Here is a 20,760-nt window from a genome sequence, read left to right as displayed (position 1 = left end):
TGTTTAGTTTTTATTTATTGCAGTTAATTAGTATCATGCACGCTTACGGTTCTGCATTTTTTTAATGATAATTTTGCAGAAGTGCCGAAGAATATATAACATGCATCTATATCAGTTGAGTATCATTAATTATATAAGAATCCTAAATTCCAGTAAGGACAGCTCAACAACTCTCTGCTAGGAATAAGGATCTTTGAACCCGTTAAAAGATCCTGAATAAACACTCTATATAACCAAAGATTGTGACAATGTTAGACCCTTTTAGGCTAATACCCAAGCTGTTGGATTGGTGCCTAGTTTTCTTTAACATGGACCTGTGTATGTGGTTACTTTAAACACAGGTTGCCAAGGAACCCTTAGCAGCAATTTTTATTTTTTTTTCTCCTTTAGCCATTTGGAGCCTTTGGCTTCACAAAAACAGAGTGGTGTTTAGAAATTCTCTGGTAAGTCATGATTTGTTTAAAGAAGTGAATCATTGTGCTACTGAATTCTTCTATTGTGCTACTCGGTCTCACATGAACAAGAGCATGCAATTAGTTAGAGTGAGATGGAATAAACCTATGGAAGGCTGTCACAAACTTTAGTTACAGTGTTGATGCAGAGCTTTGTGTTTTGAGGGATGGCCTATTGAAGTATATAAATATAAATTCATTGGCGGTTGAAAATGAGATCATGCAAAGGTAGTCTTTAAATGGGTTATTGAATCTTATTGCAACAATTTACATTATGCAAGTCTTATTATGGATTGTATGATCCTCCTCGGTTAGATATTTTAAGTGAAGATAAAGTACTGTTTCTATGAGGAAAATTATTGTGCTGATGCTCTAGTTAGAGAAGGAATGGAACTAAACCAGGATTTTGTTGTATTTCAATAGTCCGTGTGTGGGTATTTGTGTTTTGCTTTTTATGACAATTTGGGCATGTATTATGAGAGACCATGTCCTCTTAACTTTGTATTAGTTGTTTAATTTATGAGTACGCTTTGTTTATAGGAAAAAATACACTATATATTGAATGTAGGTTGATTCGTTTATCCTTATTTTAAAGATTATGAAGGTTGAAAGGTCATGATGGATGAGGTTCCATTATTTCATGTGTCATCTTTTGAAGAAAAACTAATCATTATGTAGCAAAGTCAATGAAACCTTAGAATTGGATGGGCCTTGATTAGCATTGCATCCCTAAACAATAAATAATGGTCCCATATCATGGATAATGATATAGTCAATTGGACAAATAACCTGGCCCAAAAGCAAACCAAGTCATCCAATTAATTTTTTTTGTTAGATAGGGTCAAAATTTCTCATCCCACTTTTCTTGCATTACTTCGTATGGATTTTCCCTGCTTCAAAATGGTGATAGGACAATGGTGGGTTTTACTTGCTTTATCTCATCTCAAACGTTTATATATATATATATATATATATATGTATCATTTAAATTTTTTTTATACAATTCTTAATTATAATTATTTAATTTGTACTTCTTTTTTACCATCTAAAAACACTTGTTTTCTCTCAATTATTTAGCTCTCTCACTTGCGTCCATTCTCTTTTTCTTTGATCTCTACCTAATTAATGTAAAAAGATGAGTCTTTTGGCTAAATATTGTATAAAATGAAGTTTATTTATGATATAAGCATTGTTCAAAATTATTTGGAAAAATGAGGAGAGATGTGAATTTCGATGATATCATTACCAAAATTCTAAGAGAAAGCAGGAGAGAGGAGAGAGACATGATGTGACGGAAGGGAGAGAGAAAAAAATGAATTGTGGCAATGCCATTGTTGAAATTAGGAAAGAGAAAAAAAATTGCAATTGTGGCAATTCAATTGCCGAAATATAAGAGGAATAGTGAAAAGAGGAAAATTTGTAATTGTGACAATTCAACTGTGGCAATTCAATTGTCGAAATATGAGAAAAATTTCACTGTTCCTCTTATATTTCGGCAATGGTATTGCCACAATTCATTTTTTTTTTCTCTCTCTCCCTTTCGTCACATCATGTCTCTCTCCTCTGTCCTACTTTTTTTTTTTTAGAATTTTGGCAATGGTATTGCCGAAATTCTCATCTCTCCTTATTTTCCTAAATAAACTTTATTTTATACAATATTCAGCCGAAAGACTCGTCAAAAGAATTGAAACCACCCCAATTGGATTACAAAATACTTCAAACCCATCACATCTCATATCTACCCCAATATATCTTGGCAATTGAATTGCCACAATTGCAATTTTTTTTCTCTGTTAATTTCGGCAATGGTATTGCCATAATTCATTTTTTTCTCTCTCTCCCTTCCGTCACATCATGTCTCTCTCTTCTCTCTTCTCTCCTACTTTTTCTTAGAATTTCGGCAATGGTATTGTCGAAATTTGCATCTCTCCTCATTTTCTCAAATAAACTTCATTTTATACAATATTCAGCCAAAAGACTCATTGAAAGACTCGAAACCACCCTAATTGATTGCTATCTTGTTTTTGGTTGGTAGGAATAATAAATTATAGGTAATGTTAACCGTGGCTTAGGACAATTGTTAATAAATAATATTATGAAAATTTTGATATCACTTTCATGTGAAATATAAGAAGCTGTCAAAAAAATTAATTATTTTATCATTTTTCTATAAAATATTTCTAAAAATATATTCTAAATCATTTTCTATAAATTATTCCTAAGGAGGTGTCATTGTTCTTTCCACAAAAAAGAAAAAAGAAAAAGGAAACTATCTCAGAACTCAGAAGTATGTACTAAATAGCAATAGTATTGACCACTGCCCCCTGGTGTTAAACTTGAATCCGAATATGGGTAATGTATCTGATAGACCCTTTAGATTTCAGCCCATTTGGCTCAACCATGAGGAGTTCCCAACTGTGGTCAGGGCAGCTTGGGAAGGACAAGATGTTAGGTTGAAGGGTGCTATCTCAGACTTTACGGTAAAGCCCCAGAGATGGAATAAGGAGGTTTTTGGGAATGTTTTTGCCAAGAAGAAGCTAATTATGGCCAGGCTGGTGGGTACTCAAAAAGCTTTAGCCTCTCGCCCTAACCCATTTCATATCAACCTCCAAAATCAATTATCTGAGGAGTATAATCTTACTCTTCAAATGGAGGAGGAAATTTGGGCAATGAAAGCAAGAACAAACTGGATCATTTTGGGGGAAAGGAATACTTCCTACTTTCATATGTTAGCACTTGCTTGAAGAAGCAAGAACAGAATCACTAGCATTCAAAATGGTGATGGGGTTTGGGTTCACAATGTTGAAGAAGTTAAGGATATTTTCACTTCAAGTTTCATTAAGTTGTACTAGACTGAGCAAGTATATTGTAACATTACCCTGCAATGGAATACTGAGTGGGGTGCTAATCTTAGTCTCGAAGAAGCAAAAGGGTTGTCTCACAACCCTTCTGATAAGGAAATATGGACTGCCATGAAGTCTATGAAACCTTATAAAGCCCCTGGGATTGATGGTCTTCATGCCGGGCTTTTCTAGAGATTCTGGCTTATAGTTGGAGATTCGGTTAAGAGAGAAGTCAAGGAAGATTTCACAAGTCAAAAAGTCCTAGAGTATCTCAATTAGACTCTTATTGCTCTAATTCCGAAACAGCTTGGACCTGAAACTATCAGACATTATAGACCTATTAGCCTTTGCAATACGGTTTATAAGGTCATCTCTAAGATCATTGTCCAAAGGCTTAGACCCTTTCTTCCATCCCTGATTTCCCCTATGTAGACTGCTTTCTTAGAAGGGAGGAGAGCCACGAGTAATGTTGTTATTGTCCAAGAATTGATCTATTCTCTTAAAAGAAGGAAGGGTAAGAAAGGGTACATGGTAGTAAAAATTGACCTTGAGAAGGCTTATGATCGCCTTGAGTGGAGTTTTGTTAAAATGGTTCTGGAACATTTTGGTCTTCCCCAAAATATTATCAACCTCATCATGAGTTGTATTTCCACACCAACCATAGCCCTACTTTTTAATGGTAGTAAACTTGAAGCTTTTCACCCTTCGAGAGGGATTAGACAAGGTGATCCAATTTCACCCTATCTTTTTCTGTTGTGCATGGAGTTTCTTGGAAGCCAAATCTCTAGCATGTATGAAGCTAAGAGGTGGGATAAGGTCAAAGCATCTAGAAATGGGCCAAGCTTTTCCCATGTCTTCTTTGCTGATGATTTGATGTTGTTTGCAAAGGTTGATCATAAGAATTGTGAGGCCATCATTGAAGTTCTAGATAATTTCTGCAATCTTGCAGGACAGAAAGTTAGTCCCGGAAAGTCCAAAATCCTTTTTTCCTCAAATTTCACTAGAAGAAGAAAGAGGTCCATATGTGGGAAATTGGGAATCCATGCAACAACCAACCTTGGAAGATACCTTGGCTTTCCAATACTTCAACAAAGCAGAGCCGGGGCTGCAGACAACTTTGTGGTGGAGAAAATTCAAAACAAGCTTGTTGGCTGGAAGACAAAGCTGCTATTGAGGGCAAGGAAGCTAGTGCTTGCCAAAACGAAAGCTGTACCAGTAGTAGAATATTATATGCAATGCCAAGCCCTACCTACCAAAGTGTGTGATACAGTGGACAAGATTATCAGAGACTTTCTTTGGGGTTCAATGGAGGAGAAGAGAAGAATGCACATGGTAAACTGGAACATAGTGACTCTGCCTAAAGATTTGGGTGGATTGGGTCTTCATTCCATGAAAGATAGGAATCTTGCTATTCTTGCTAAACTGTGTTGGAGGTTGGCTAGTGATCAAGGGGCACTTTAGGCTTAAATGTTGGCTGCTAAATACCTAACTCCCCAAAGATTATAGCAAGGTAGATTAGGCCCTTGCTCAAGTGTTTGGACTGCCTGCAAAAAGTGTGGCCCAATATATGTCAAGGGTTTAAAATGGGTTATGAGGAATGGTGAGTTAATCAATGTTTGGAGGGATTTTTGGCTACTAATAGGCAGGCTTCGAAGCCTTATTGAAGGACCTCTGAACCGAGCTGAAGAGTAGATTACTATTAATCAATGTTTTAACAATGAAGGTGCTTAGAGAAGCCAATGCATATCTTTTGAGTTACCAGATCAAGTTCTTAATGTAATAAAAGCAACACCATTGTCTCTGAACCAGAATACAGAAGATACTCTTCATTGGGCATTCTCCAAGGATGGCATCTTCTCACTTAAATCAGCTTACTTGCTGGCAAGAAATTTAAATTCTTTGAACCTGGAGACAAATCCTATAGCATGGGTTTGGAAGGTAGAAGCTCCTCCGAAGGTTTAGTTTTTCTTGTGGCTATGTTTACATAACAGTGTGCCAACTGGAGACGTGCTAGGTTCAAGGGGTTTAAACATTGACCCCATATGTAGTTTGTGTCAAAGACACAATGAAACAATTGAGCACTTGTTAAGGAGCTGTGAGGTGGCTCAAAGGTTTTGGCAGGACCTGAACTTTCCCCAATGTCTGAGGGATTCTTTTCACTTACCCCTTGGGAAGTGGCTTGAGGTCAACTGCCAGAAAGATATCAGTTCTGATATAATGGGTTTGCCATGGAAAATCTTGTTTGTCATGGGGGTATGGCATATTTGGCTCCATAGGAATGAAGTCACATTCAAATCGAGAAGGGTGGACAACGCGAGCTATAGGAGATGCATCAAAGAAAGTGCTGAGTTCTTCTCGTTGGGTATGAATTGTAAAGTGCAGAAACTGAAATTTGTCATTCCTGTTGGCTGGACCAAGCCACCTGAGGGGTGGGCTAAACTCAACTCGGATGGGTCTGTGATGGGCAGTACGTGTAAGGAAGGGGGAGGAGGTGTGATCAGAAATCATGAGGGGATTTGGCTGAAGGGTTATGCAAGACCAATCGGGCACACTAACAGTTGCAGGGTTTAACTTTGGGCTTTAAGGGACGGGTTGGTGCTGGCGAAGGAAATGGGGCTTAACAGTCTGGTCATTAAGCTTGATGCATTGAGTGTTGTGATTCTCATAACAAATAACAGTGCCAATTTGCTAATGGAACCTTTATTGACTGATTGCAGGAACCTGTTGAGGGAAATATCCAATAAACAGATTGTTCATGCCTACATCGAAGCTAATCAATGTGCTGATGCATTGGCAAAGTTGGGAGCAACTTCTTTGTCTTCCTTTATTGTGTTTTTGTGCCCACCGCCTGTGGTGGATAGGTTATTAGCCTATGATAAAGCGAATATGTGCTGTAACAGACTTGTTAATTCCTAAGTTTAATGAATTTTCCATGGTTTACCAAAAAAAAATAGCAATAGTATGCTAATATCTGTACCAGATTGTGGCCAAAAATTCTAAGCGTTCTGCAACCGCTCAAATTCTATCTTCACCACTCATTATCAGTACACACTTTCTAGATTTTTGTTCAGATATTTTCATACTTTCCCACAACCTTCCCACCCTGTTCATTAATACCCTGTTCACACTCATCATTCTAAGCCTTTGATTACCTCACAACATCATCGTTCCCCAAAACTATATCAAACACTTCAATGGCAGCCATGGCTACAACCTTCACTTCTTCACTCCCAAAACCATCTTTCTTAGACAACAATAAGTCCTGCTTCCATGGCACACCCATCACTACCTCTCGCTTCACACCCATCAAATCCACCCCACAAAACTCCACCATTTCTATGTCCTTAACCCCACCATACGACCTAAAATCTTTCACTTTCCAACCCATTAAAGAATCCACTGTCTCTCGTGAAATGACTCGCCGATACATGACAGACATGATCACATACGCTGATACTGATGTTGTCATAGTCGGTGCTGGCTCAGCTGGTCTCTCATGCGCTTATGAACTCAGCAAAAATCCTTCAATCCGTATAGCTATTATTGAACAATCCGTTAGCCCTGGTGGTGGTGCATGGCTTGGTGGCCAGCTCTTTTCAGCTATGGTTGTACGTAAACCAGCTCATCATTTCCTTGACGAGCTTGAAATCGAGTATGATGAGCAAGAAAACTACGTTGTTATCAAGCACGCAGCTTTGTTCACATCCACAATCATGAGCAAGCTATTGGCTAGGCCTAACGTGAAGTTGTTCAACGCTGTGGCAGCTGAGGATTTGATAGTGAAGGAAGAGAGGGTCTCAGGTGTGGTGACCAACTGGGCTTTGGTTTCAATGAACCATGACACTCAGTCTTGCATGGATCCTAATGTGATGGAGGCTAAGGTTGTGGTGAGCTCGTGTGGGCATGATGGGCCATTTGGAGCCACCGGAGTTAAGAGGCTGAAGAGTATTGGAATGATTGATAGTGTGCCTGGGATGAAAGCCCTTGACATGAACACTGCTGAGGATGCCATTGTCAGGCTTACTCGAGAGATTGTGCCTGGTATGATTGTTACTGGGATGGAGGTTGCAGAAATTGATGGTGCCCCAAGAATGGTAATTATTTTGGATCAGCCTGAATTTTTATATATCATAAGATTCATAAAGTATTGGAATTAATATTACATGATTTGTTAATACAATAAATTATCACTTATTTCAAAAGTTTAAACTATAGGAAAATGTGAATTTAACCATTAATCTAACAAGTAAACCATGGGGGGATTAGATAGTTGATTAATGATTATACTAATTTTTAGCATGCCTCAACCATTTTTGTCTCCTATCCTTTCCGATCAATTTAATTTATAACATATTTTTTCAATTATTAATTTGATATGATAATGAATATAATTAGTATTGTATCAATAATGTACTAAATGAATTTCTCAATCTTTATTGTTTTTTTTTTTTAAATTTGATATATTAGCTTTTACGTTATAGGAATTGAATAATAAAATTTGAAATACTTTGTAACATCAGTGTATGAGATTGAGTTCATGACGTTTTTATTAATTAAGTGCCTTTGATTCTGCAGGGTCCAACATTTGGGGCCATGATGATATCGGGTCAAAAGGCGGCACACTTGGCCTTGAAGGCGTTGGGACAGCCCAATGCAATCGGTGGGACATACAGTGAAGCTGGGGGCGTACAACCAGAGCTTATTCTTGCTGCTGCTGAGACTGGGGAGATTGTTGTGGATGCGTGATGATACGAGGCCTTTTGGATTGTTAAAATTTGGAATAAATAAAGGAAGTGTTGATGAAAATAGACCATTTTGGTAGGGATTACTAGATATTGGATGTGGATATTTGTATGTGATGGGGAAAATTCATTTTGATTTGTGTAAAATTAAGTTCTAATTTAGTAAGCATATATACTATATATATTGGAAGGTATATTTTGAGAAGATTATTGCCATTGAAATGTTTCCATTTCAGACTTTTCTAATGATTCAAAGCACTGGGAATCAGGTTGCTCTTCGAGCTTTATGACCACTAGGAAGAGAAAAAGGTTAGTGGAGGCTCTAATATTTTAGACTTTAAGGCATAATTCTAGTGAGGAATAAATTTTTTTTTTTTGAGAATGAAGAATACAAATTGCAAAGAGCTAATATGGGTTATTATTATTATTATTTTGAGTGATATTAGGGATGTTACATATTTTATTATTCTGGTCTTATATAAACAAATATGTCCCTGATATAAAAAAAAATAAAAATTTGAACACTAATTTATTATCTTGTTGAAGTGATATCAATTATATATATAGTTTTTTTATTATTATTATTATTATTTTTTTTTTATACAAGATAGAATTTCTACTCTAGCTTAATCTGAGCTATTGTCTCCTAGACTGGTTGTTTATTTTGGAATTGCTAAGACTTGGGTTTTTCCTAATGATGTAACTCTTGGTACCTTAAAAAAGGGAGTAAAAATAAGCACACCAACTATTTGGCATTGAATGTATGTGAACTACTAACCTATTGCCACATCAAAGATCTGGAGTCAACACTTGAGCCTCATAGTTATTTGGGGTCCATATGTTGTAAGAAATACGTATAAGATACATTCCCATAATATGAGAAGCATGCTTTATGCATTATCTAACTAGTTTAATTGTATGGTTTTTCACTTATGGTTTGACATTTATATAATTCCTATGTTCTTTTCCTTTTGGGTTTTACATTTTTTTCTTCGATATTACAAAGTTTTTTCTATTTCTTTCATCAAAAAACTCTATCTACTAAAATACTGTACTTGTTTATTGTATAGCCAACCAATTCCTTAAAATGAAAGAATTCGAACAAAAATCCTTTTCTACTACCATGAAAAGGGGCTTTCTAAATTTTGCTTCTTATTGAATTGTGTGAATACGATAATCTCAGAGGAGACCAAGTATGAATGTTTTTAATCAAAACGTGCAAATAATATTATTACATACTAATAATTTTTTTTTTAAAGTCCCACATGCATGAATGAAGCATCAACAGTTTGGTCATCCATTATGAACTAGTAACTTCCAAAGAGAGCCTTCTGTACTGTGCCCACTGGGTAACTACCAAGGACACGTACAAATCTTGTGAATTCCTGCCAAAATAAAAGAATATTTTGCTAATCATTCAATCCTTTTAATTACCTGTTTCATAGTTTTGACCATAATTTTATATAAAGGTAAGGTGAAGAGAGATTTTATACAAGGGAAAAGCATATCATGAGTCATGACATACGAACTGACCTGCAGATGTAGTAGCGCCTGTTGGGCACGAGGCTCTGCCATTGAAGCTTCAAAGTCCAAGTAAAACATTCTCTCCATGTACCTTCCACTGGAAAACAGTTACCACTATAGCATTGAGGGTCTATAACTATAAACAATACAAAAGGAAATCTCAATCGAGTCAATACTGTGCTGAAAATGTCGGAGCTAGGATTTAACTTTAGGGAAAGACAAAATTCACTTGCACACATATTTGCAAGCACTCATATATATATATATATATATTTTGCAAGCACTCATATATATATATATATATATATATAATTTACTTGAGCAATATAAAATATAAATCATTCTTAAATATTATATTTATGTAAAAGAACTCACAAAGATATAATATTTACTACATTTTGTTTATTTGTCGTTGAGGATTTTTATTTTTGGCATGAATATGCCCCTTCTTCTAAACTCAAAATTTTCCTTATAATTTGTAATTAATCTCAAATTTTATTGCTTAAACACAAATTTTTATGAAAAAGAATAAATTATTACAACAATTTTTCTTTTTCATATAACTTTTGATAGATAGATGTGGCATCTCTCTCACACACACATGGTGAGAGATATGCTACATGCATCTAATACATAAAATGCCACATGTATCATATGCATTTCAAATAGAGGTTTATAAAATTTAATTCAAATTATGAAATTAATTCATTTCAAACAGAAATGGTCATTTCCTAAGTGTATGGAAGAAAACAGGATGGTAAATATTATGGATATATATATATATATATATATATTCTAATGGAATATTATCGATAAGTTAAAATAAATTAATAGATATCAAATCCCAATATTGCAATTGCAAATTCCAATTCAAAAGATAATAAAACTCACTTGATGCTTCCTTCATTAGAACCATCAACCATCAAATGATGCTGATTATGTGGATGTCTGTGAATCTGAAATTTCTCAGAAGCAGATCAAGTCAATCAAAGTATATTGATACAATTTTAGAAATAATAATAATAATAAAGTCTATTGATGCAATTATAAAAGTTACCAATTATTTATTTATTTAGTTTTTGGGCTTGTAGTTACCTTTATTAAATTAAAGTTTCCGAGAGCAAACACTAGGATTAACAAATATTTCGTTTTTGGGCTTGTAGTTTTTGGGCTTGTAGCACACCAGGACCTTCTTTTAGAATAAAAATAATACTTGTCTATGTGAACAAAATTAACAAATATTTCGTCAGATCAACGACAGTTTAGACATATAAATATGCAACAAAAGTTTATACCTTATAGGGCCTGTCATAAATTCCTGGAATTATAGGTTCTCTTGAGAGTATCAGAAAACGAGTAATATTATTGTCAACATCCTGGCTAGTATAAGGTGGGAACAATTTAGTCATGTTGCATTTGGCACATTTCATGACAGTTTGACAATCTTCATAGTTGACAATAACAATGGGAAGAGCCAAAGTCTGATAAGGACATTAATCATAAGCATGATTTCTGCCAAAGTAGTTATTACTAATTACATCTAAGCAAAATTTCCATGTAGAAATTAGTAAGTAATTATTGCATGTATCATAAGTCAAGGCATGTTTCCCAATAATGTAGAGCTAGGGTGAGCATGTACACATGCTGATGCAGCTATATATTTAGGGGGAACATGCCTTGACTTATGATACATGCAATAAGAATATATATATATATATTTTTAGGGGGTGATAAATACTATATTCTACGAGAAAAGATCATAGGCACGACTCATCTATCTTTTCCACCTGTAAATCATTGGCTGGCAGAGTAGAGATGGATAGGCACCAGAGCAATACAAAAGGGAGTATAAGCTGCAATAGAGTGGACCAAATTGCAGAATTGACTAAGTGAGAAATGGAGCAAAATTAAAATTTTAAGGGAAAAAAAAAAGCAGCGGTGTTAATATCCTTTATAATGGAGGAGATAGATCAGTGAGGAACAAGAACAGAGTTTTGGATGTGATCAATAACATTGAAACCATATCCTTTGAAAATGCTATGGTCTAATACTAAATTTGTTGGCTTATAGATTGTTCTCGGTTAATTAATTCAATTATTTAAGTTGATTAATTAGGTTAAATTACATGCAAATCGTGGAAACACACAAATTACCAAATAAACTAAAGTGTAGCTGAAAATAAATTGATACAGTGATTTGTTAACTAATAGGGAAACCTCTCGCAAGACAAAAACCCCATCGAGTGATTTTCATGTCATCACTCCCAAGAATCACTAATCAAGAATCAAGTGGTTATAGATATAAGAAATCTTACAACTACCCTAGACTATCCCAAAGTATCAACCTATAATTGAACTTTCACTCAAATCCCCAATTGGACTTAATCCTGTAGGGATTTCTTTCTTTTTGCACAAATCCTAGTATATGATTAACTTAATTGCACGAATCTAAGTACATAACTAACTCCACATCAACCCTTTGATTGTAGCAGTTGATTTGCAAGCTTTACATAAAAACACCAATAAGATTTTCAATGATTGGCGCTAGAGACTTTGCTTGGTTATAAAATCCAAAGGCACACAAGAAACGCAATAAGATCTCTTTCTTTTGTAGGAGGAGGCTAGGGTTTCAATAAGAAAACCTTATGAAACTTTTTAGGGTTAAGGTTTTCTTTCTCTACCGCCTTATTTATATAGGAGCTTAATGGACCTTTTAAATAGGCTTTCCGATTCCTATTAGGTTTACACAAGCTCATAAACAATAGCCAATTGGAATCCAAATGTTGTAAGCTATATTTTGAAATCTCGTAGCTCGATAGATTGAGAGGTATTGAGTTTCATCAAATCTTGATAAATCGACAAGTATTGAGGAGGTATCGGAACCTATAGATTCAGTTTTTCTTGAGTAGTTCTTGAATAATCTTCATGTCTTCAATGAAACCACTTGTCATGATAATCTTGAACTCACTTAGATCTATCTAGTTACAAGTAAAGTGTTGTCATAAGATATGCCAATACATAAAAAATATGAACCTAACAAAATTTAATTAGAAGACAATAAGAAGACCAATTTTAGTTTCAGCCGAAAGGGCTGTACACTATGAACATAGTATATGTGGGACAAAATATTTTGGTTCTCCTCATGAACTCACTCTTTTTCTCTCTTCTCATCCCAACATTTGGCTATTGCAAAGATAAGTGTTTGGTTAACACTTTATTGTGCTTCAAAGTCATGTGGTGGCAATGGTTTGATTGTGACTATGAGTCTTACAGAGTCAAAGTGGAGATGTTTGGTGATGAGTGATGACAATGCTTTTGAAGATTGGTCTAGGGTTATCAGCTGTTTGTTTGATTTATATGCCTGAGTCTTACAAATCTGAAGAGAAGGAAGTCTTACCTGGATCTTTTCAGCGAGTATGTCAAGCCCATACATTTTTGCCGCTCTAGCACTTGCAACAGCTCCAGTATCTCTTAGCCCAGTTGAAGCCACCTTCTGTCCAAATCTATTCATCAGAGAATGTATACAGATTTAAAAGAAATTCAAATACAATATGAAAAATTCTGATGCCACACCATTGGCCACAACTCACCATGTGATGAGTTGTGGTTGGTGGAGGGGTGATCACCATCACCCCTCCACCAACTACAACTCGCTACATAGACAAGTTGTGGCCAATGGTGTGGCATCAGAATCACTCATACAGTATATATGGAATATACTGAACTAGCATAGATTACCTGAGCAGCAATGGCAGTATTATCAGCAATAATTCTGACAACACCAAGCTTGCTCAGCGTCATATCACATTGAGCAAGAGCCTGCAAGTGACGACATTCTTAAAACAGCAACAGAGATAACTGTCGGGAACTTTGTCTTCCATCACAAATGAGGTTAATATTTGTGTAATACAAACAGCTTTATTCCGTAAGGCAGTATATAAATCAAAAAAATGAGATGGCTAAAGTTTAGTATCAATACCTTTTAACTAACTTTTAGTATTTTTACCACTACTTTCCATCCTATTTGACCATTAATCATAAAAAGACTAGTGGAACCCAAAATAGTGGGAGTAAGATTTTGTTGTTTTATAGAAGGGATACAGCTTAGCTCCAATGCTCTAATGCACAGGAACTAACATGATGTGGATATGGGACAAAAATCGAACATGTGTCTATATCGTGTCAGCTTCTGTATATTGGAACTAAACCTTACCCATATGGAACACTAACTAATAAATAATGTTATAGATATTACAAATTTTATTACATTAAACATACAAAATGATGTGTCAACTTTTAAAACAATCAAAAAAATTTTGGTTTTGAAATTTATTTATCATGTTATTGATGCAACACCAATTACAATGTTTTTTTTTTTATATTTTTTTATTTTTAATTTATAATTTTATAGTTAGAAATGAGGGAATTTGAACTTCAAATGTCTCTACTAGAGACACTAGGAATTGCTAACCAATTAAACTATATGGATTATGACAAGAATTTTACTATTTGAGCAACATATATCCAAAAGCTTTTGCCATAGATGAAAGTGCGTAGCACTCATGTCACTCGTACAGAACAGCCACATTAAATTCTCCTTCACAACAAAATTCTAGGAAGAAACAAAATGATCACTGACCTGAGGATGGCTCTTAACACTTACTATCCCCTCCATTGTTACGCCGGGCAGTCCTAGAAGGCAATGGTTAATTTGCAATTTCACCTCCCCGACTATGTGTAGCCTATGGGAAATGAGCAAGTCGTAGAGACCGTAAATGCTTCCACCAATAGAATTCTCGATGGGAAGAACTGCTTTATCCACTAACAACATTTCAACAGCCTATGAAATATTGAATCCAACTCTATCAATAGGTAACAATAATAGGTAAACAACTCATCAAGATACATCTTCAGCTTTAAAAAAATAAAAAATAAAATAGTAATGCTAATGATATTGTAAGTTTCATTACATAATTTTTACAAATGGACGTATCTCCAATCACATCATATATTTATTTATTAGGCTGAATTAATATCAATCATATTCACAAGCCAGTTTGTGTGCATTTTATAATAAAATTGTAATTACTTTAAGGATAAAATTTAACTACAAAATTAGTTATAGACTAAAAGTACAATCAAGAGATATATCGTCCATTGAATATGTCCCACCGAGGTACCCGAAATAAGGAATCCAGTTATGGGTAGATGGAGGGGTGTAAAAATTGAAAACTGTTGATTTGCCCACGAATTTGGCAAGGAAATATTTTTCCTATATCGAGAGATCAATAATCCCCAAATCAAATTTTGAGAAAAAAATAAGCTAGTGGCTAGTTATTCACGAGCCGTAATCGCTTAAAAAATGTGTTGAAAAGTGGCACTCGGTCACCATTTCGACAATAACTTTTGAACGGTAAGGAATTTTTGGATGCGGCCTAAATGTTTTAGAAAGTACACATTCGGAGCTTGAATATGAACACAAATTTTGCATGTTTTCGATTGAAATCGATAGTGTTATTGTCCTTTGAATATGTCCCACCGAGGTACCCGAAATAAGGATTCCAGTTATGTGCAGATGGAGGGGTGTAAAAATTGAAGACTATTGATTTGCCCACGAATTTGGCAAGGAAATTTTATTCCTATATCGTGAGATCAATAATCCCGAAATCAAATTTTGGGTAAAAAAAATGTTAGTGGCTAGTTATTCACGAGCCGTAATCGCTTAAAAAATGTGTTGAAAAGTGACCTTTGGTCACCATTTCGACAATAACTTTGCAACGGTAAGGAATTTTTGGACACGGCCTGCATATTTTATAAAGTACACATTCGGAGCTTGAATATGAACACAATTTTTGCATGTTTTCGATTGAAATCGAGAGAGTTATTGTCCTTTGAATATGTCCCACTGCGATACCAGAAATAAGGATTCCAGTTATGTGCCGATTGAGGGGCGTAAAAATAGTAGTCTAACGATTAGCACACGATTTTGGCTTGGAAATATTTTTCGTATATCGCGAGACCAATGTTCTCGAAATCAAATTTTGCGTAAAAAATATGTTTTTGGGAAGTAATTCACGAGCAGTAATCACTTAGAAAATACGTTGAAAAGTGACCTTTGGTCACCGTTTCGACATTAACATGTGAACGGTAAGGATTTTTTGGGCGTGGCTAGAATGTTTTAGAAAGTACACATTCGGAGTTTGAATATGAACACAAATTTTATATTTTTTCGAATGAAATCAAGAGATATATCGTCCATTGAATATGTCCCACCGAGGTACCCGAAATAAGGATTCCAGTTATGTGCAGATGGAGGGGTGTAAAAATTGAAGACTGTTGATTTGCCCACGAATTTGGCAAGAAAATATTTTTCCTATATCGTGAGATCAATAATCCCCAAATCAAATTTTGAGAAAAAAATAAGCTAGTGGCTAGTTATTCACGAGCCGTAATCGCTTAAAAAATGTGTTGAAAAGTGGCACTCGGTCACCATTTCGACAATAACTTTTGAACGGTAAGGAATTTTTGGATGCGGCCTAAATGTTTTAGAAAGTACACATTCGGAGCTTGAATATGAACACAAATTTTGCATGTTTTCGATTGAAATCGATAGTGTTATTGTCCTTTGAATATGTCCCACCGAGATACCCGAAATAAGGATTCCAGTTATGTGCCGATGGAGGGGCGTAAAAAAAGTAGTCTAACGATTAGCACACGATTTTGGCTTGGAAATATTTTTCCTATATCACGAGACCAATGTTCTCATAATCAAATTTTGCATAAAAAATAGGTTAGTGGCAAGTTATTCACGAGCAGTAATCACTTAGAAAATACGTTGAAAAGTGACCTTCGGTCACCGTTTCGACAATAGCATGTGAACGGTAAGGAATTTTTGGGCGCGGCCTGAATGATTTAGAAATTACACATTCGGAGCTTGAAAATGAACACAAATTTTATATTTTTTCGATTGAAATCAAGAGATTTATCGTCCATTGAATATGTCCCACCGAGGTACCCGAAATAAGGATTCCAGTTATGTGCAGATGGAGGGGTGTAAAAATTGAAGACTATTGATTTGCCCACAAATTTGGCAAGGAAATATTTTTCCTATATCGTGAGATCAATAATCCCGAAATCAAATTTTGGGTAAAAAAAATGTTAGTGGCTAGTTATTCACCAGCCGTAATCGCTTAAAAAATGTGTTGAAAAGTGACATTCGGTCATCATTTCGACAATAACTTCTGAACGGAAAAGAACTTTTGGATGCGGCCTGAATGTTTTAGAAAGTACACATTCGGAGCTTGAATATGAACACAAATTTTGCATGTTTTCGATTGAAATCGATAGTGTTATTGTCCTTTGAATATGTCCCACCGAGATACCCGAAAAAAGGATTCCAGTTATGTGCCGATGGAGGGGCGTAAAAAAAGTAGACTAACGATTAGCACACGATTTTGGCTAAGGAAATATTTTACCTATATCACGAGACCAATGTTCTTGTAATCAAATTTTGCATAAAAAATAGGCTAGGGGCAAGTTATTCACGAGCAGTAATCAGTTAGAAAATACGTTGAAAAGTGACCTTCGGTCACCGTTTCGGCAATAACATGTGAACGGTAAGGAATTTTTGGGCGCGGCCTGAATGGTTTAGAAAGTACACATTCGGAGCTTGAATATGAACACAAATTTTATATTCTTTCGATTCAAATCAAGAAATATATCATCCATTGAATATGTCCCACCGAGGTACCCGAAATAAGGATTCCAGTTATGTGCAGATGGAGGGGTGTAAAAATTGAAGACTATTGATTTGCCCACGAATTTGGCAAGGAAATTTTATTCCTATATCGTGAGATCAGTAATCCCGAAATCAAATTTTGGGTAAAAAAAATGTTAGTGGCTGGTTATTCACGAGCCGTAATCGCTTAAAAAATGTGTTGAAAGGTGACCTTCGGTCACCATTTCGACAATAACTTTTCAACGGTAAGGAATTTTAGGACACGACCTGAATATTTTATAAAGTAAACATTCTGAGCTTGAATATGAACACAATTTTTTCATGTTTTCGATTGAAATCGAGAGAGTTATTATCCTTTGAATATGTCCCACTGCGATACCCGAAATAAGGATTCCAGTTATGTGCCGATTGAGGGGCGTAAAAATAGTAGTCTAACGATTAGCACACGAGTTTGTCTTGGAAATATTTTTCCTAGATCGCGAGACCAATGTTCTCGAAATCAAATTTTGCGTAAAAAATATGTTAGTGGCATGTTATTCACGAGCAGTAATCACTTAGAAAATACGTTGAGAAGTGATCTTCGGTCACCGTTTCGACAATAACATGTGAACGGGAAGGAATTTTTGGGCGCGGCTCGAATGTTTTAGAAAGTACACATTCGGAGCTTGAATATGAACACAAATTTTATATTTTTTCAATTCAAATCAAGAGATATATCGTCCATTGAATATGTCCCGCCGAGGTACCCGAAATAAGGATTCCAGTTATGTGCAGATGGAGGGGTGTAAAAATTGAAGACTATTGATTTGCCCACGAATTTGGCAAGGAAATTTTATTCCTATATCGTGAGATCAATAATCCCGCTAGGGTGAGCATGTACACATGCTGATGCAGCTATATATTTAGGGGGAACATGCCTTGACTTATGATACATGCAATAAGAATATATATATATATATTTTTAGGGGGTGATAAATACTATATTCTACGAGAAAAGATCATAGGCACGACTCATCTATCTTTTCCACCTGTAAATCATTGGCTGGCAGAGTAGAGATGGATAGGCACCAGAGCAATACAAAAGGGAGTATAAGCTGCAATAGAGTGGACCAAATTGCAGAATTGACTAAGTGAGAAATGGAGCAAAATTAAAATTTTAAGGGAAAAAAAAAAGCAGCGGTGTTAATATCCTTTATAATGGAGGAGATAGATCAGTGAGGAACAAGAACAGAGTTTTGGATGTGATCAATAACATTGAAACCATATCCTTTGAAAATGCTATGGTCTAATACTAAATTTGTTGGCTTATAGATTGTTCTCGGTTAATTAATTCAATTATTTAAGTTGATTAATTAGGTTAAATTACATGCAAATCGTGGAAACACACAAATTACCAAATAAACTAAAGTGTAGCTGAAAATAAATTGATACAGTGATTTGTTAACTAATAGGGAAACCTCTCGCAAGACAAAAACCCCATCGAGTGATTTTCATGTCATCACTCCCAAGAATCACTAATCAAGAATCAAGTGGTTATAGATATAAGAAATCTTACAACTACCCTAGACTATCCCAAAGTATCAACCTATAATTGAACTTTCACTCAAATCCCCAATTGGACTTAATCCTGTAGGGATTTCTTTCTTTTTGCACAAATCCTAGTATATGATTAACTTAATTGCACGAATCTAAGTACATAACTAACTCCACATCAACCCTTTGATTGTAGCAGTTGATTTGCAAGCTTTACATAAAAACACCAATAAGATTTTCAATGATTGGCGCTAGAGACTTTGCTTGGTTATAAAATCCAAAGGCACACAAGAAACGCAATAAGATCTCTTTCTTTTGTAGGAGGAGGCTAGGGTTTCAATAAGAAAACCTTATGAAACTTTTTAGGGTTAAGGTTTTCTTTCTCTACCGCCTTATTTATATAGGAGCTTAATGGACCTTTTAAATAGGCTTTCCGATTCCTATTAGGTTTACACAAGCTCATAAACAATAGCCAATTGGAATCCAAATGTTGTAAGCTATATTTTGAAATCTCGTAGCTCGATAGATTGAGAGGTATTGAGTTTCATCAAATCTTGATAAATCGACAAGTATTGAGGAGGTATCGGAACCTATAGATTCAGTTTTTCTTGAGTAGTTCTTGAATAATCTTCATGTCTTCAATGAAACCACTTGTCATGATAATCTTGAACTCACTTAGATCTATCTAGTTACAAGTAAAGTGTTGTCATAAGATATGCCAATACATAAAAAATATGAACCTAACAAAATTTAATTAGAAGACAATAAGAAGACCAATTTTAGTTTCAGCCGAAAGGGCTGTACACTATGAACATAGTATATGTGGGACAAAATATTTTGGTTCTCCTCATGAACTCACTCTTTTTCTCTCTTCTCATCCCAACATTTGGCTATTGCAAAGATAAGTGTTTGGTTAACACTTTATTGTGCTTCAAAGTCATGTGGTGGCAATGGTTTGATTGTGACTATGAGTCTTACAGAGTCAAAGTGGAGATGTTTGGTGATGAGTGATGACAATGCTTTTGAAGATTGGTCTAGGGTTATCAGCTGTTTGTTTGATTTATATGCCTGAGTCTTACAAATCTGAAGAGAAGGAAGTCTTACCTGGATCTTTTCAGCGAGTATGTCAAGCCCATACATTTTTGCCGCTCTAGCACTTGCAACAGCTCCAGTATCTCTTAGCCCAGTTGAAGCCACCTTCTGTCCAAATCTATTCATCAGAGAATGTATACAGATTTAAAAGAAATTCAAATACAATATGAAAAATTCTGATGCCACACCATTGGCCACAACTCACCATGTGATGAGTTGTGGTTGGTGGAGGGGTGATCACCATCACCCCTCCACCAACTACAACTCGCTACATAGACAAGTTGTGGCCAATGGTGTGGCATCAGAATCACTCATACAGTATATATGGAATATACTGAACTAGCATAGATTACCTGAGCAGCAATGGCAGTATTATCAGCAATAATTCTGACAACACCAAGCTTGCTCAGCGTCATATCACATTGAGCAAGAGCCTGCAAGTGACGACATTCTTAAAACAGCAACAGAGATAACTGTCGGGAACTTTGTCTTCCATCACAAATGAGGTTAATATTTGTGTAATACAAACAGCTTTATTCCGTAAGGCAGTATATAAATCAAAAAAATGAGATGGCTAAAGTTTAGTATCAATACCTTTTAACTAACTTTTAGTATTTTTACCACTACTTTCCATCCTATTTGACCATTAATCATAAAAAGACTAGTGGAACCCGATTTTGGCTTGGAAATGATTTATATCGTCTATATCATTCGCGACAACAATGTTTCTCAAAATCAAATTTTGGTTTTGAAAATTTATCATGTTATTCACGAGCAAATCACTTAGAAATGTATAGTTCGGAATTTGAATATCACAATGTTTTAGAGCATTGTCCT

General features: G+C 35.4%; 2 protein-coding genes across 2 annotated transcripts; one reads left to right on the top strand and one right to left on the bottom strand.

Annotated features, from left to right (window-relative positions):
* Positions 1-6,343: 6,343 nt before the first annotated feature.
* On the top strand, positions 6,344-8,253 carry LOC115988494 (thiamine thiazole synthase 2, chloroplastic). Its single transcript, XM_031112066.1, has 2 exons — positions 6,344-7,389; positions 7,871-8,253. The coding sequence occupies exons 1-2, from the start codon at positions 6,490-6,492 to the stop codon at positions 8,039-8,041; spliced, it is 1,071 nt and encodes a 356-aa protein (XP_030967926.1). The 5' UTR covers positions 6,344-6,489; the 3' UTR covers positions 8,042-8,253.
* A 1,091-nt stretch (positions 8,254-9,344) lies between these two features.
* On the bottom strand, positions 9,345-20,339 carry LOC115991125 (arogenate dehydratase/prephenate dehydratase 1, chloroplastic-like). Its single transcript, XM_031114869.1, has 12 exons — positions 20,277-20,339; positions 20,129-20,191; positions 19,936-20,031; positions 14,200-14,400; positions 13,299-13,379; positions 12,958-13,053; positions 10,857-10,937; positions 10,738-10,778; positions 10,657-10,705; positions 10,453-10,517; positions 9,571-9,652; positions 9,345-9,422 (listed from the first exon to the last, which is right to left on the bottom strand). The coding sequence occupies exons 1-12, from the start codon at positions 20,337-20,339 to the stop codon at positions 9,345-9,347; spliced, it is 996 nt and encodes a 331-aa protein (XP_030970729.1).
* Positions 20,340-20,760: the final 421 nt, after the last annotated feature.

Source organism: Quercus lobata, chromosome 5 (genome assembly GCF_001633185.2).
Source record: "Quercus lobata isolate SW786 chromosome 5, ValleyOak3.0 Primary Assembly, whole genome shotgun sequence".
Classification (NCBI taxonomy): Eukaryota; Viridiplantae; Streptophyta; class Magnoliopsida; order Fagales; family Fagaceae; genus Quercus; species Quercus lobata.
This window is presented reverse-complemented; position numbering and strand designations above follow the sequence as displayed.